The sequence below is a fragment of the Rousettus aegyptiacus genome, unplaced genomic scaffold (assembly GCF_014176215.1).
Source record: "Rousettus aegyptiacus isolate mRouAeg1 unplaced genomic scaffold, mRouAeg1.p scaffold_m13_p_14, whole genome shotgun sequence".
NCBI lineage: Eukaryota > Metazoa > Chordata > Mammalia > Chiroptera > Pteropodidae > Rousettus > Rousettus aegyptiacus.
Genome location: NW_023416289.1, coordinates 46,881,813 through 46,898,528, shown reverse-complemented (window position 1 = coordinate 46,898,528; position 16,716 = coordinate 46,881,813). Strand labels below are relative to the sequence as shown.

The following is a 16,716-nucleotide window of genomic DNA, read 5'->3' as shown; positions in this document are numbered from 1 at the left end:
GCCTCTGACTTCCTCTCTGAGCCGAGAGAGAGCTTCATGCAGGCAGAGACCATGTTATTGTCTCCAGAACTTCAACAGAGCTTAACACACAGCAGCCAACCAATAAATATTGGTTAACTGATCAAACGTTTTGGTGCCAGGGAAGGGCTGAGTTTGCTGCTGCTCTCTCCAGCATTATGTCTTCCTTCTTTTTCTTTTTTTTTTTTTCAGCTGAGTTTTTTGGTGGAAATTTAGGGGGTGCATCAATGAAGATTCTTTTGGTTGGAAATAACAGAGTAAATGGTGGCAAGAAACACGAAGGTGGGTAGTTTCAAGGCTGGGTCAGCAACTTTGTGTCCCCCATCGAGAACCTGGGCTCATTGCACCATCCTCAGTGGGTTGGCACGTCGTCTCACGTAGCAGGACGGCTGCTGCAGCTCCGGGCACCACATCTGCACACAACTGGATCTGACACCAAGAAGGAGGGAGCAGGATTCTCCTTTCACGCTCTCCCCTCGACCAACCTCATGAGCGGGGATAAAAACAACTTTCCCAGAAGCCTACCAGAAACTTTCCCTATGTCTCATTGACCCAAGACTGGCCGTATCACTGCAAAGAAGTCTGGGAAACCAAATACCTCAGACCGTATCATGGGAGGTGGGTCTGATAATGGAGAAGAAAGAGGAAAGAAATAGCTAAAGCACAGGCAACCAGCATCTATCTCAGGGGAGGAAAAGGTGTGAGGCTTTCTGGTTGAAGACTGAGGCCAAAGAGACCTTTGGGAAATGGGTGCTCTGGGATCATTTTGAGAAGTTGAGAGTTGGGGTCCTGGCTACCTGGACCCTCTATATCTCTTCTATATTGATTAGAGTTTTCATTTCCTTTTTGATCATCAAAGATGTAACACCTAACACGAATCAGCTTAAACACGCAAGGGACTTTCTTGCTTATGTCAGTGAAGGTGGGCATCGGGTGAGTTTGGGTTCGGCAGCTTAAATGGTGTCATCATGGACTTTGTTTCTCTAGACCTTTCACTCTGCATTTCATAACGTGTCTGCCATTCTCAGGCTCCACTTCCGTCTCCCCAACCAATGCTGTCCCCACAGACCCAAGATCTTTCCCTGTGACAAAGGCCTGGACGTCACATCATTGAGTCTCGTTATCCAGAGGAAGAATGTCTCTTCTTGCTAATCCCATATAGTCCCAGTGCTCACTCTCTCATTAGGCTGACTGGGTCATGCGCCCACCTCTGACCTAGCCCTGGTGAAAAATAGCCTATGCCCAGTACCTTAAGCCAATCAGAGGCCACCTCTGTGATGGCTCAATCCCAAATCTGCTGAAAAGAGATGGTAGAAATGATGTTGGGGAGGCACCACCAACGACCTCCATGCACCCAAACCCTGAATGACATGGACACCTGCAGGCAGAGACTTTGGAAAAAGGCGTTTATTGGTGTGGCGGTCTCAACACTCCCCATGAATCGGAACACACGGCCCCCAGGGCCCCTCCCCCCGCCCCTCCCTTCCTTCCCTCCCCCTCCCCACCCTGTCCCCCGGACCCTGGAAATGGAAGACAATGTGGGATGGGGCCCACGCCCCTGTCTGAGGTACAGTCACTGCGCCTTGCCCCCCCTGCCCCTGCTCTGCCTTCTTCCTGCCCCCACAAGTGCTGGGTGGGGTGGTTTGGGGTGGGTGTTTATGGAGGGTCTCCTGGGAGTCGGAGCTGGTGACTCGGCAACTTGGTCTGGGCTTGGGGTGTCTGTGTGAGGCCTCTGTCCCCCACTTCGTGTAATCTGGTGTGCCAGGGTGGGGTAGTCCTACAATCAGAGCTGAGAGCTCTATCCTGAACAACAGTGGCCCACCCTTGGGGGATGGCAGCTAGTGTCGACTACAGGACAGCTGGAGCCAGGGGCTATTGCTGGTCAGTCGCTGGTGTGTGTGTGTGTGTGTGTGTGTGTGTGTGTGTGTGTGTGTGTGTCTATCTGAGTGTTTGTGAGGGAGGTTGGATCAGCCTTTGCGGGGTAGGATTGGTGGAGAGGCCAGGGAGGAGTAGACCAGCAAGCCCACAGGCGAGGGCTGGCTGCAGGGGCACTGAGGGCAGCTGGTTGGAGCTGCAGGTGGCCGGGGAGAGTTGGGATGGGGCAGGGCAAAGCACTGAGACAGACAGGTGACCACAGGTACCACCAGCCTGACAGTTGATGGAAGCACCGATTGGCCCAGGAGGGGGCCAGAAAGTCCAGGGAGTGGGGTGGGAGGGAGCTGGGTGAGTGGGAAGGTCTCAGGCCGCTGAGCCAGTGATGGAGCCTCTGGCTACAGGCAGTTGGTGGTTGACAGCAGAGGGGCCTACAGCCCAGGGGGAGGTAACCCACCTGCTCACAAAGGCTGAATGACAGCTTGCAGGTCAGTGCGACACCTCTCCCCGCCCCTACCTGCCTAGGAGACACCTTTCAGCTGGGAAGGGACAGGGCAGTGTGCGTGCATCTCCCAGGAAGCCGCCCTACCTACCTCCTGCCCTAGGGGGAGGGGCAGCACGGGCGGGAGCAGTGGATGTGGAAGTGTGTGTGGGGGGGAAGATTGCCGAGCCCCCTTCCCCACCCACCCAGCCACCCCACACACATACACACACGTGCAGGCTCACGCGCACACACACACCCACTACACACATGCGATCCAGTTGACAGCCTGAGCTAAGAGAGGGGTGTGGGGTGTGTGTGGAGGGGTCCAATCGGAAACGTGAACAGTGGCGAGAATGGCTGTAGAAAGATGCATAATTTTGCGTTATCCCTCACAGTGATGGGTTCTCTAAAGATCTTTCTTCTTCCTCCTCCTCTCTTCTTCCTCGGGGGCCGAGAGCTCTTCCACCCCTTGGAGACCCACGCCGTTTGCTTTCCCCCTTTTTCGCTCACTCTCGGCCTCAGGCCCCCGCGGGGGGAGGCGAGCTATGCTGGGCTCTGTCTACATCCTCCACCACAGCCAGCCCAGGGCGGAGAGGAGGGTCAGGGGCCCTGGGGGCCTCGGCGCCGAGTTCTCCAGGGATCCTGGGCCTGGAGAGAGAGAGAGGGTCACGGGAGGGGCCAATCTCACGCCCGTCTCCTTCAGGAGGTCTGGGCAGGGCTGGCCGCTTACCACTCAGGTATCAGTTCAAGGGTCACCCCCTCCAGGAAGCTCTCCCTGATGAGTTTACCTGGCGTTATCGTCCCCAATGCTATTGCTTATTTCCTCTGTAGCCCGTATCGTTATCCGAAATTAATTTGTTCCCTTATTTATGGGTGTGTGTTTGCTTTTCACGTTACTCAGGCGTCTACTTGTTTATTGCTCTTCTACTGCTACGAGCCTGAATGCTCCCCGAGTCCCTGGACCTGTCGGGTGGGCGCCGCTGCGTCCCCAGCGCCCAACGCCCGGGCCCCTGGGCGCTTGGCGGGTCGGCGTTCCTCTGAGGGATCGTTTTCTCTCTGCAGTTCCTAAAGCCTCGGCATCCTCCTTCCCATCTTTCCTAAGCTCGGCGTGAGTCTCGGAGAGGTCCCAGAGTCCCCGCAGCCCGCCCAGACCCCGCCCACTCGGTCGCGGCCCCGCCCAGGCCCCGCCCCCGCCGACTGGCGCTCAGACGCACGCAGGAGCCGCATGGAGGCGCTGGACACTCCCAGCCGGTTGGCGGCGCGACACGTGTAGTTGCCGTAATGCCGGGCGCTCACGTTGGCGAAGAGAAGCATCGAGCGGGTGCGCTCCGTCTGCACCTTCAGGCCCTCGGCCGTGCCGCTGCTCAGCCTGCCGGGGACCCGGGTCAGGCAGGGACCGGGGCGGGATCCCCTCGGGGAGCAGAGCCCCAACCCCTCGTCCCCCGCCCCTCCCCGACTCGCCGGGGACTCCAGAGACCGTGGACCTCAAGCCGCTCCCACCGACGCCCCTCTCCGGGCACCTCGCCTCTCCCGCCGCACGCCCCCCGGGTCTCCCGGGCCCTGCTGGACCCCAGCCCCAGTGGTCTCCCAAAGCTCCCTGCCAGAATCTCGGCATGGACCCCGATGGAAGACCGGGCTCCGGCGCTCAGCACCGAGGGACCCAAGGTTCCTGAATGTCCCCACGGTCCTTCCGGGGCCCAGCGGATCCCATCGTCCTGGCCCTCGGGGCCGGGAACTCCGCTACCTTCCGCATGCACCGCCCCCACCGCAGGCCAAGGTCGCGAGGGGCCCTCTCCTCCCGCGGCCCGGCGCCCCTTAGCTGTCCTCACAGTCTGTCATCCTTGTACCACTGGAAGTCCGCGGGGGGCACCGCCATGGCCTCGCAGCGCAGGAGGGCGGCCCGCCCCAGGGCGGTGCGCGCGCTGGTCACATCGGTGATGGTCGGAGGATCTGGAGAGGGGCGAGGGTCAGCGGATTCTCACAGCTAGGCGCAAACGAATGGGTCCTGCCCCCCACCCCCAGTCCCCTCCTCCCTCCTGCCTGGGAGCCCAGGTCCTCAGGCCTCTCCTCACTTAGGCCTCTCTTCCTCTGAGACCCGGGGCCCTCCCCACTTCCGTGCCCAGTGCCAGGGGGCTCACAGTTGACTGTGACCAGCACGCGGCGACTGTCCGGCGCCGAGTTGACCCCGTTGTGAGTCACGCACTCGTATTCCCCAGCTTGGCCCCGCTGGATGTCGGAAATCTCGAGGATCTCGCCCTCAGAGGTGAAGCCGTCTGTGGGGGGTTGGGAGGGGAGGAGGCGGGGCCAGACACAGACACTTAACACGGGACAACACGGGACAACACGGGCACACATCAGCGGGGTGGGCGCAGCAGGGCCTAGAAGGCCCGGGTCGGCAGGAGACAGGTAGGGCGTGGGGTGGGGGGGGCGGCACGGGGATCTCCCGCTGGGTGTGGGGGCAGGGAGTGCGGAAGGTCCTAGACTGGGGTACAGAAGATCCAAGGGTCTAAGAGCCCATGGCTCACATCAGATGACCCAGTGGGGAGGCTCCCAGTATTTCAGGGCTCAGAAAGATCCAGGGAGGACAGATCCAAGGGGGGGAGAGGAGGGTCCAGAATTCTGGGATCTAGCTCTTGGGGTTCAGAGAATCTGGATCTGGTGATTGGGATCAGCAATCCCAAGGCCTGGGATCTTATGACAGATCACTGGGCTGAGAAGACCCACTGGGACTTAGGAAATCTGGGGGTGGGCAGGCTCTCAAGACCAAGGTTGTGGGGCTCAGATGACCCAGTGGGGGTGGGTCCAGGGTCTGAGACCTAACTTGGGGTCTCAGGGGATCCAGTGACCATTGGTCTCCAAAGGCCCAGTGAAGGAGGATCTAGGTAGGGATCTGGGAAATGGTGAAGGAGATCCGGGCAGAGACGCTGGGATCTGGGAAGTCACGTCCAGGCACCTGGGCGCTGTGGGGGTGGGGTGGGGGAGAGGCGGGTAGCCTACAGTGGTGGGTCTCAGCTTCACCATCAGAACCACCTGAGGGGCTACAGGGTAGGGCGAGCGATTTCCATTCGCCAGTCCAGGGCAGGCCCGGGACTGCACATTTCTGGCACGTCCCCAGGCGATGTTGCTGCTCAGGGGACAGACAACACTGAGAGCCGCTGGGCCGGAGCACCCGGCAGAGAGGGGTGAAGTGGCCAGGAGACACGAACATGGGGACCACGGGCTGTGACCTGGCTTAGGCCCTCTGGTGGCAGGGACAGAAGTCCAAGAGAGTCCTGTGGCTGGCGGGCAAGGTTTGGGAGACTGGGGGTGGGGACAGCGTGGGGGCAAGCTGGGGTCTGGCAGGTGGGTTGGAGGAAATCACCACGGCGGCGATGACAAGTGGTGAAGGCTCCGAGGGGAATTAAGCAGGGTCAAGGTGGGAGAGGAACCAAATCATTGCAAGGGTTCAGGGGATCCGGAGTGGAGAGAAGGGGGCCTCTGGGAATCTAGCTAGGGGGATATGGGGAGCTGATGGGCCCAGGCTGCGGAGTAGGAGAAGGGGCTTCAGGTCAGGGGTTGGGTCCTCACCTCGGAGCTGCCTCCAGGTGACCGTGGGCTCCGGCCGCCCCACAGCTAGACAAAGCAGGTTCACATTACCCCCCTCGTTCACCGTTACAGGCGCGGAGATGTTCACGATGCGGGCAGGGACTGCAGGGTGTTGGGGAGAGGTCAGCGGTGTTGGGGTTCCGGGCTCCCAGGACCCACGGGTCCCCGCCACTGGCCCCTCCACCCCCAGCCTCAGAGGTCCGCACCGCCAGCCCTGCCGCCCTCAGGCCCAGAGGTCCTGTCCGCATCCACTCTGCGTGCTCTGTCTGTCCGTGAGGTTTCTATCTCTCCCTTGCCTCTGCATCAGGCTCCATGCCTCGCTGCTGGTCTGCTGTCCTCACTTTCTCAGTCTCTAAGTTGGTTTCTCTGTCTTCTCAATTTCTCCCTCCCCATCTCTATTTTTATTTATTTATCATTATTATTTTTAAAAATTAACTTATTTAATAAACACTCATATGGTGCTTACTGTGTGGTAGACCCTATGCTCAGTGTTTTACAAAAATGAACTCATTAAACCCTCGCCACCACCTTCTGGGGCAGATGTGGCTGTAGGAATCAATTCTAGCACATGTGGGTGTTTTATTATCTTTTTAACCCCATCCGAGTGTTTCTCTGATGGGGCCGCGGGAGTTCGATCGGCAGGGCTTTCTTTTCTGGCGGAGCGTGAAGTTAAGGTGCCCCTTTCCGTGGACGACGCCTTGGACTTGATGCACACGAGGGGTCTGAGACCATCCGTCTTGAATCGGGCTCGTCACGGCCCCACTGGACTTCTCCTGTTCCAGGTCCCGTCTCTCCAAGTGCTCCCCAATTCCTGCGGGGCAAGGCGGCCTCCTCTGGGCCTCCACCCCCCACCTCTCTCTCCAAATTCTGGCACTTTCGGCCACGTGGGATTCGCCCCTGTGCACCTGCCTCACTTTCTCCCCCGATCCCTGCACAAGCTGAGCTGTTCCTTCTTTGGTCCCAGCTCTGTGCCTGGCTGAAGGTCTCGGGTCAGAGGTAGTGTCTGGGAAGCCACCTCTCCTTGGAAAGTAACCTCCAGAGAGGAGGGGACAGCCCGCCCTGCCCCTTCTCTATCTCCAGGGCCTGGAGCAGGGCCTGCGCGTAGTAGGTGCTCAATAAATGGGGCTGTGCCAGTGAATGTGGCCTCCCCCTTCCCTTTTGGCTCTCCTGTCCCAGAAGCTGTCACACTGAAGGGTCCCCTTCTGTGTGACTGTCTCTCCCGCTGGCTGAAGTCCATGTGGGTGGGGCTGTGCCTGCCTTCCACAAAGGTGTACCCTGGGATTGCGCCGCCCACCCCCGGGCCCTCACCGTGCACGATGAGGTAGACCTGAGTGGTGTAGGGCTGGTGGCGGGTCTGGAAGGAGCAGGTGTAGAGGCCCTCGTCGCCCAGCCCCACTTGGGTGATGAGGATGGAGAACTCCTCCGGTGTGTTGATGAGCAGCCGCACCCGTGGGTCGCTGGTCCAGCGGTCGTTGCCCGCGTACAGGATGTTGGAGCGGTTCAGCCAGGCCACGCGGGTCACGTGCTCGTCAATGAAACAGCTGCCGGGAAGGACCAGGGGAGGACGCTCCTTCTCTCTCCCACCCTAGCCTGGCCCCAGTCATCCCAACGTGGGGGCTTAGAGGGGGTGGAGGAGGGCCCACTACATCTCCAGGGCCCACTGCACCCTATGCAGCAGAGGTGACCGTGCTGCTTTACAGGTGGGTAAACGGAGCCTCATAGAGGGAAAGTAGTGGGCCCAAGTGCACATGGAACAGTAGCTGACAGTCATGCAGTGATTGTCATGTGCCAGAGACTCCCCAAAAGAGGACAGACACTCTGGAAGAGGGACACAGAGATGCAGAAAGATGGGGGACAGGGACCCAGAGGGAGGGGACAGGGACTGGGGGGGACAAGGACCCGCGACGGGCAGAGGCAGAGGCTGGGGACACAGTCCCGGCTCCGCTTCACTGAGTGGCCAGAGGGCCGTGGTCTCCAGGCTTGGCGTGTACAGACCCCTGAATCCTCTCAACAACCCCACATGGTGCTGACCGCTCCTCCACCCATCTGACAGATGGGGATGCTGAGGCCCAGAATCTGTGCCACTCACGGCCCCTCTGCTGATGTGGGAGACCTTCTGAGCCCCCATACCTGAGGGTGGCGTTGTCACCTTCGCACACCGTGTAGTTGTCAGCGGGAGAGCTGAACTCCAGGCTTTGGGACAGCAGCCCTGTGGACAGGAGGGAGGGGAGGACGGCTCAGCAGGCACAGACGCGCCCCACACTCGGCAGCACACGTTTATCGATGTTGCCAGACACATACGGCAGACACTCAGAGCTGATGTGTGCAGCTCGTACCTTCCCAGAGGCCCACACTGACTCAGACGGACTGGGGCACACAAACCGACACAGACGAGATGGTGAGACAGCATCCCATGACAGCAGACAGACACGTGTACATGCCAGACACGCGCACCAACTCTCACGTACATACGCTCACACACCAAACAGTCACAGAGGCTGTGTGCACAGACACACACATGTCCACGCACACAGACACATGTGCCTGCACACAGATACACACATCCACAGTGTGCAGACACACATGCAGAGTCAAGAACACATACACAGACACACATACATGCATGCAACAAACACACACAGGTGCATGCGTACACATGCACGAGAGGCATGGGCACACGTATTCACAGATCCATGAGTACACAGATACACACAGATACGCGTACATACAACCGACACATGCAGACACACACAGAGCCAGCTGCACGCAGACACTCAACACCCACGTCTGTGCACACAGACACGCAGAAACACATGTGCGTGCATGTACACGCCAGACGCACATCTACCACAGGTGCAAAAACACAGCTTAGGCACGGTGCGCGGACACACACAGACCTCTGCAGACACACGTCCACACAGACACACCGTGTGCCGTGCTCACTTGGGCACACTCTTGCGGGCACCAGCCCACGCCTGCCTGCACACTTCCGTGTGGCTCACAGGCCTCACTGCCCGGCAGGCCCCACCCCCTCCCATTCATCTCTCTGCGGACTGTGGCCAGCAAGCTGGACTGAAGCCAGGGCGTGGGGGCTGGGCAAGCGGAGGCATTGGTATGAGCCGGCACCAGGCTGGGGAGAGGAGGCTGGATGACCTTGGACGCCTGGGGAAGGAGGGCCCTGCCCTGCCCCAGGATGAGGAGCTAATTAATAGGATGAATTAATTGCCCATGCTGCCCCAGTGACTCCCCGGGGCCCTCTCCAACAGCAGCCCCTCAGGATGGGGCTGGGACGGAGCCAGCAGCCCCTCACCCTGGGTCACCCCGTCACTCCTAGGCTCCGAAGAGCTCGGGATGGAGAGAAGGGGATTGCCCTTGCCAGCTGTGTGGAGAGGACACTGCCACACACAGCCCTGGTGACAGCAGGAGACGACCAGGGGATGGACACAGGCACACACGCACGTGCGAATGCACGCGCACACACACACACGGTCATCAGGGCCCAGGAAGGACACACAGAGCCAGGACCAGGCCAGGAAGAAGTCCCAGCCTGAGCCACACAAACGGCTATGAGACCTGCTCAGAGGAACAGGCCCCACACACGCCATGGTGATGTGCACAGCACCAGACGCACGCCCAGCAGAAGGCCAGGTAGACGAGACATCTGTCTCCTGGGAGTACTCCTGTTGTCACATTCAGGTACAGAGGGACAGCTCTAGGCCAAGCAGCCACTGCACACTGAGTCGCCACACATACACGATGACACTGACATTAACAGCGACCCATCCCACAGGCGCAAAGGCTATACATGGTCACAGCCCAACCCAGGGGGCGGTCCCACGTATGCACACACGTGTGCACACACACCCGCTGGCCTGATCAGTCACAAGGTCCATGCTTATCCTCGTCCACACACACACACTCTGCAAAGACGTGTACGAAGCTACAGCTTGTGCAATGACACAGCTGCATCGTCACAGCCTCTGAAATACCAAGGGGCTGCCCTGGGCCAAGAACCGGGCACACGCCATCGCGCCGTCCCCTACAATCAGGTCATTCATGGCCAAGTCCACACACACACACACACACACACACACACACACACATACGCACGCACACCCCTCAGGATTTGTCATGCTCCAGGTCACAAACATCCTAGCTCGCCACCACTGATGTTTGGGGCTGGATGCTTCTTTGTCACGGGGGCCGTCCTGGGCGGTGTAGGACATATGACAGCCCCCTGCCTGGCCCGGACCCACTAAATGCCAGTAGCTCCTCTCTCCTCACAGTGGTGACAACCCAAAATGCCTCCAGCCATTGCCAGATCCCCCCTCAGGGGCAAAATCACCGCCACCTCCCCCCATGACAGTCAATGTTCCAGGTTAAAGGAGGAGCTAAGTAGCCACCTACGCTTCAAGGAACTGTCCAAGGTGCCACTCAAGCTCCAAGGAACCCAGCAGGGGCCACTGCAGCCAGGGCTGGGCCATGATGACTGCACCCCACACCAGCAGGCAGGACCCTAACAGAGTGTCCCAGCAGATGGAAATACAGACAGACACTGCCCTTGCCAGAGGGGTCTTCCCAGCCCTCGGAGCTGCCCCGTGCTTCCTGGACACCTGGCTTGGGGGGCCCTGGTGTCACTCTACTGCCTTATCCGCTCTAGTGTGCACGGGGCCCAGCTCCAGGGACCTAGAGTGGTGCCTCTCCTGGGAGAGACAGCCCATGCGAGTCCGCCAAGCTCCCGCCCTGCGCCCGCGGTGCCTGGGTCCTCGGCCTCCCAGCCTGCTTGCCCAGGGCAGGGCCCCTGTGGACCATCTCTGAGTCCCCGGCACACCCTGGGGCCTGGGTGCGGGCGGCCCCAGGAGACGTGAGATGGAGGAGTCCGTCTCTGGGTCCTGGTCTGTGCGTCTCCACATTTGGGTGTCATGTGTCTCTGCACATCTGTCTTGCACAATTCGCAGACTCCAGGGTCAGGAGGCCCCGTGTGCCGCGTGACGTGAGGCAGGTCCCTGCCTCTCTCTGGGCTTTGGTAACGGGGCTGAGGGTTGAATGAGCCACTCCACCGCCCGCTCTGTCCCTCTGTCTGGGCCCTGACCATGCTGGGTTGTAACCGGGTCTGCTTCTCTCCCCAGATGGGAGCCCCTCGGGGCGGGGCCTGGGTCCGACCCAGGTCAAGGGCTCCAGTGGGCACGGCTGGGCTCGGGGCCCCACCCCCCAGGAGGCCTCGAGAGCGGGTTTCCTGTATAAATAGACAAGCAAGTGCTCCAGGGTCCACTTCTGCTCGGAAAACTGACGCAGTCTGGAGCGGTTCTCCCCGCCCAGCCCCTCAGGCTCTGTCCGCGTTCCCATAGTGACCGGACCACTCCCATTGGAGCTCAGAGCATGCTGCGGTGCCCATCTTGTCTGCCTTCCCCATCGGACCAGAAGTTTCTCAAGGGTCTGACCCAAATCTGTGTCCCCAGCATCTCCCAGCATAGGGCCTGGGCCCAGAAGGCCTTGGGAAATATTTGTTGAATAAACGAGTATACATGGATGCCTACAACAGGCTTCTCCAACTCTTGAACGCCTACTCAGTCTTTAAGACCCAAAGTCAAATGTCCCTTCCTCCAGGAGGATCTCCCTGATTCTCCAAGGCAGAGTCTCTGCTCTTCCTAATAAGTGCCCTCTGACTTAGCTGGGACAGTGTCCAGGGGTGCCTCTCCCACTCGGCCAGGAGTTCCCTGAGGGCCTGAATCTTGGCTGTGTCCCCCCAGAACAGGGCTTAGCTCAGAGCAGGGAAGTGTTTATAGAGGGAATGGATGGCCTCTAAGGCCAGATAAGAAAGTCCTGAGAAGTCAGGCTGGGGGATCCAATGTGTGCCCCCTCTCCACTTCCTGGCTGGGTGACCTCTTGGCCAGTTTGAGCCTCGGCTTCTCCATTTATGAAAGGCAGAAAAATAATAGTTCTTCCCTCTGAGGGTTTTTGTGGGAGATTCCAAGAAAACACGCTTGTGAAATGTTTAGCTCAGCCCTGAGCACGCAGAAAGGGCCCTACAAAGGTTGGCTACTCCAAACGGCACCTTCTTTTAAAAGAAACGTCTGTTGCTATTTGGTTTGGGCTTGGTCCCCTGGGGTTGGGGCACAGGAAGGCTGGGGTGCCCAGCACCCGAGTCAGCAGCTCACATGCTGACCTAAGCAGGCGCCTCCAAGAACAGGCTGGGAAGCTGGGCTTCCTGGGTTCACATCCCAGCTCTGCCTTTGAGTTGCCCAAGGTGCTTTAGCTCCCTGAGACTCAGTTCCCACCCTTGGATGGGGATGCTCACCGCGCCCGCCTCCTGGAGTCGGGGGTGGGGTGGGGTGGGGGGAGGATGAAAACGGGTCATTCAAGTAACAGGCCTAACACAGTGCCTGCTGGTTAGGTGCCTGCCCGGAACTGCACAGTGCGATGACTGGCAGGTTCTAGCCTGTCTTGGGGTCCCGCCATGACTGAGAGGCCACAAGGCTTGCTGCCAGTCCAGACTAGTGGCCCTCGTGCCTATTCGATAAATCGAGGGATGAAGGTCGCAAGTGGGTGGGTTAACTTCTTTCGAGAGATGGGGCTTTCTGACAACTGGGTGACCTTGAGTTGGAGATTAGAACCTTCTGCCCCCCTGAAGGAACTCAGGCGAAGCTTGGACCCCCTCTCGTGGGGGGTGCTTGGATTCCGCAGGCCAGAAGCCACAGATGGCGAGTCAGAGGCCCAGGGGTGTGTGTGAGCTGGTGACAGAAACGTGGCTGGACTTAGGGAACATGGGGACACATAGGGAGGAAGTGTGTGGTTCTGTCGATATTGTTTTACCTGGCAGGGAAATGTGGTGAGAAGGGGCGGGGCCTGGGCTCGCCTCGGACCCTTCTTCCTCCCCACTGACCTTGGAGGTCCAGGGGCCGCTCGCTGCATGTCTGTGTGAACCCCTAGTGCTGAGGATGGAGACCGTGGCTCAGTCAATATGTGTTGCATGAACGAGAAGGCAGAGGCCACAGTCCAGCCTGGTGGACACGGCCACACCGCCGGCCAGTGAGCACAGGGACTGCCCTGCCCTGCTGCAGCTTCCTTGTGTGTGTGTGTGTGTGTGTGTGTGTGTGTGTGTGTACGTGTGTTGGTATAAATAATTTAGGAAAAAAATAAAGGTAAAACAATATCGACAGATGCCAGAGAGGTAGAGTAAAGCCAGCTGCAGAGAAATGGGTCAATTTTGCTTGTATCTTGGAAGAAACATCGACAAACAAACCAACTCCTCACAGACCTGAACTCTGCGTGTCCGACTTCGTCTTAGTGACAAGCGGCTGCGGGGGATGTCCTCAGCCTGTTGACCTGGCTCTCTGGGGACAGTGGAGGGTGGGAGGGGCTGGGGACATGGCGGGATCTGCTCATACAGGGTAACCTGCCCGCATCCCCCTTGCTATTTGGAAAACACCGAATGAGCAGCAAAGAAAGCAGGAGCCGCGATTTTGAGTCATCTTCCACTGGCGTTTTCTCGTGGAGCCCTGACTGTCGGTGGGTGGGTAGGTGGGCTGGTGGGGCCAGCTTGTGCCACCTGGTCTGCGTCAGCTCACCCTGCCCCAAGCCCTCCTGTCCTCAGTTCCCAGATGAGGAAGCCAAGGCCCAGAGGTGGGAAAGCACATGACCTAGGCCACGGGCCACCTCCCGCTTCCGCTAAGCTCCCTGCTCAGGATGGGCGAACGCCAGTGATTTCTGGGGTTCTGAAAAGTGGGGAGTTATCATGAGAGTAAAGGGAGAGAGGGGGCCAGGGGAGGTGGAGGGAGAGGGGAGGGAGTAAAGGAGGAGAGGGAGAAAGCCAAAAGCCAGAGACAAGAAAAGGACAAGGAGAAAAACGAGGTGTCAGTGACCGAGATGGGCTGTGAATTCCCAGAAGTGTAAGAGGACCATGGCTCGTGGGAGAGAGCCAGCGAGGGAGAGGGGGCACACGTGGCGTGACAATGGGAGACGGTTCCAGAGGCAGGGAGGGACACATGTGAGGCTGTGCTGAGACCCCCAGGGATGGAGAGACAGAGACCCAGAGACAGAGACGCATGGACTGTTGCCCGCAGCCAGGGAGCCTCCGGAAATGGCTGAGGCTCCTGGAGAGACCCAAAGTCACACATGACGGAGACAGAGAGGCGCAGGCAGGCAGTGGGAAAGTCAGACAGCGAGTAACACAGGTCATACAAAGGAGAGCTCAGATTGGGGGTCCAACTTGGGGGCCCCAGCCTGCTCCCGCCTGGCTGGCCTGTGCCACTGTCGATGTGGCCGTGCGTGACCTGCTGGATGTGGGCGCGAGGCCCGGAGAGGCTGCCTCACCCAGACTGTTGGTGGCTCCAGGTTGCCCTGACCGTGTGTGTCCCTGACTCTGTGACCCCCTGATTTGAGGCGGGACCTGGGGAAATCCTCCAGAAGCCCCGAATTAGCCCTGTTCCCGGCCCCCTGGTGCTCCCCTCCCTGCCCTCCTCTCTGAAGGGGACATCCCCTGGACCGTCAGGGCTATAGCCCCTGCTGGGAGACACAAGACTCAGCTACACATCCTCTCTCCAGAGATTGCTCAGTTTGCCCGGAGCCCCCCACTTTCCATTCTCCCCTTGCACCGGCTCCACAGACCTGCCCCCACCCCCTCTCCCACTGGGAGGGCTGAGATTAACCCTTTGACCCTGTGTTAACCCTTCCCTCCCTTCTCAATCTGTCCATTCCTCCATCCAGTCCCGGGGACTCAGGTATTCTGCCAGAGCTCCCCACATCTGAGTCCCGGGCCCAGGACCCCAACTTCCTGGAGCCTCCTTCCTCCCTATAACTACAGCCCCTCCAATGCCATCGCTGCCCCCAACCTAGATGACGCAGCTGGGGAATTTTGGCCTTGTCCGGAGGATACCAGACCCCCAACCCTCCTTCTCAGAGCTGGGGACGGAGGTCTGTGACACCGCCCCCCCCACTGACCCCCATCTTTGCTTGCAGACGCTGTCCCAGCACTCTGGCCAGGACCCCTCATTCCCCCCGCCCCCGCCCGGGGATGCAGAGGGGCAGACCCCCCATGGCGGTCCCCTCCTGCCACACCCCAACCAATTCAGAGACCGTTCCCGGGGACCCTTACTTTAGCATCGGAACCCCGGCCCTGATCCAGAGCCCACACTCCGACCCCAGGCCCGGCCAGATGTCCGCGACCCTCGGGCTGGCGGGAGCAGCAGACCCCCGCCCTTAGGCCCAGGCTGGGGGCGCCGACCACCCCCGGGTCCCCCCCCCCGCGGGGCACGGGTCCAGGTGTGCGAGCACCCACTTCCCAGCCCAGGCTGCAGCCCCCCGACCCCGGGCCCGGACCTCCGAGTCCGGGGGTCTCTGCCGCCCCGCCCGCACACGCAGGCCCCAGCCCTCCGTCCCCGCCCGGGACCCCGCGCCCCGGCTGAGCCCCCGCCCCCGGCGCTGCGGTACCTCGGCTGATGACGGCCAGGCCGGCCAGGGCGGCGGCGGCGAGGAGCCGGAGCCGGGCCCCGGGCGCAGGGGGGGGCATCGCGGCAGCGGCGGCGCGGAGGGGGAGGGGAAAGGGGGGGCCGGTCCGGGGCGCGCGCGGCTTGGGGGGAAAGGGGGAGGGGGAGGGGGACCCCGCCTGCGGCTGCACCGGCCCGGGGGGCGGCGGGGGCGGGGGGAGGGGGCTGGGGGGGCGCGACGAGGCGGCCGGAGCTGCTGCAGACCCGGGGAGGGGGGCGGCGCTGACGGGCAGGGAGGCCGACCAATCAGGGGAGGCGGGGGGCCAGGGAGGCGGGGCCTCGGGGGCTGCTCGTGGGAGGGGGAGGCCTTTGTTACTGCGGCCCGGCCCCCAACCCTCCCGCCCCCGGCGTCCCGCCTCCTGCCCCTCGATCCCCGGAACCCGCGGTCCGGGACTCTCCTGGAACCCGGCTCCCTCCTGCTTCAGGTCCCAATGTCACCCTTCCTCAGAGCCGGGAGTCTTGTCACCCAGCCCCTCCTCCCTCAGACCCAGGGGTCCGGGTACCCCAGTCTCTGTTCCCTCAGACTGAGGAGTCTTGTCACCTAGCCCCTCTTCCTGTGGGACGCGGCTCAACTTCTCTGCTTTCATGAATGACACTGACTTTGGGGATGACATTTCCTTCTTCCTCCTACCCCGACTCATCCTCAGGATAAAGGGGCAATAGAGAGGGACGTGGGTGGGGGGGCTGGGAGTGGGGAGGAGACGGTAATCCAGGGTCCGGACGACTCCTCGTTACTTCCCAAACCTGGCTGTGTGACCTTCGACAAGTCACTTCTTTTCCCAGAACCTCCATGTCCTCCCCTTCTAGGTAGCGTCAACTCAAGGTTGTTGAGGAGAATGAGCGATCCTGGGGCAAGTGCTGGCTCTGCCCAGCACCCCAATCTCCTGTAGTTCTTTCTTCTCTCCTGGCCCACCAGGCAAGGCATCTCTGTCCCGGGGCCCACATACACCTCTGAGGCAAAGGGACAGCAGTTTCTGAGCCTGCTCCACGTCTGGGGCAGCCGGAGTAGGAATTCTGGAGGGCACCCCACCGGGGCTGCTTTACCTCAAAAGCACATCGGTCCACCACATCCAATCTGCATGCAGAGGCTGCTGGCTCTGCCTCCTGCACAGGTCCTGCTCTGCCCTCTCCCAGCTACCCTCTGCTCTGAGCTGCCACTGTCTCCTGCTCTGGTCTCTGGGCCTCCGCCTTTGCCTCCACCTTAGGTCAACACCCCCTGGACACAGGAGCTAGCCCAGGCCACCGCCTCGCAGCACTGACTCGGCCCTAGCT

The 16,716-nt window shown here is 60.5% G+C and overlaps 1 protein-coding gene across 1 annotated transcript; it reads right to left on the bottom strand.

Annotated features, from left to right (window-relative positions):
• Positions 1-2,603: 2,603 nt before the first annotated feature.
• Positions 2,604-15,467, bottom strand: IGLON5 (IgLON family member 5). The gene is made up of 8 exons (XM_036232653.1): positions 15,389-15,467; positions 8,090-8,168; positions 7,268-7,500; positions 5,942-6,061; positions 4,513-4,647; positions 4,204-4,324; positions 3,589-3,743; positions 2,604-3,022 (listed from the first exon to the last, which is right to left on the bottom strand). The coding sequence occupies exons 1-8, from the start codon at positions 15,465-15,467 to the stop codon at positions 2,934-2,936; spliced, it is 1,011 nt and encodes a 336-aa protein (XP_036088546.1). The 3' UTR covers positions 2,604-2,933.
• Between the last annotated feature and the right edge of the window lie 1,249 nt (positions 15,468-16,716).

Excerpts from the sequence above, each read along its gene's own strand:
- IGLON5 (XM_036232653.1), bottom strand. The coding sequence starts at position 15,467 with ATGCCCCCCCCTGCGCCCGGGGCCCGGCTCCGGCTCCTCGCCGCCGCC. Across the intron at positions 6,062-7,267 it reads GGTCTACCTCATCGTGCACG|TCCCTGCCCGCATCGTGAAC; the intron begins GTGAGGGCCCGG and ends AACACCCTGCAG. Across the intron at positions 3,744-4,203 it reads TGGTACAAGGATGACAGACT|GCTGAGCAGCGGCACGGCCG; the intron begins GTGAGGACAGCT and ends GGTCCCCGGCAG.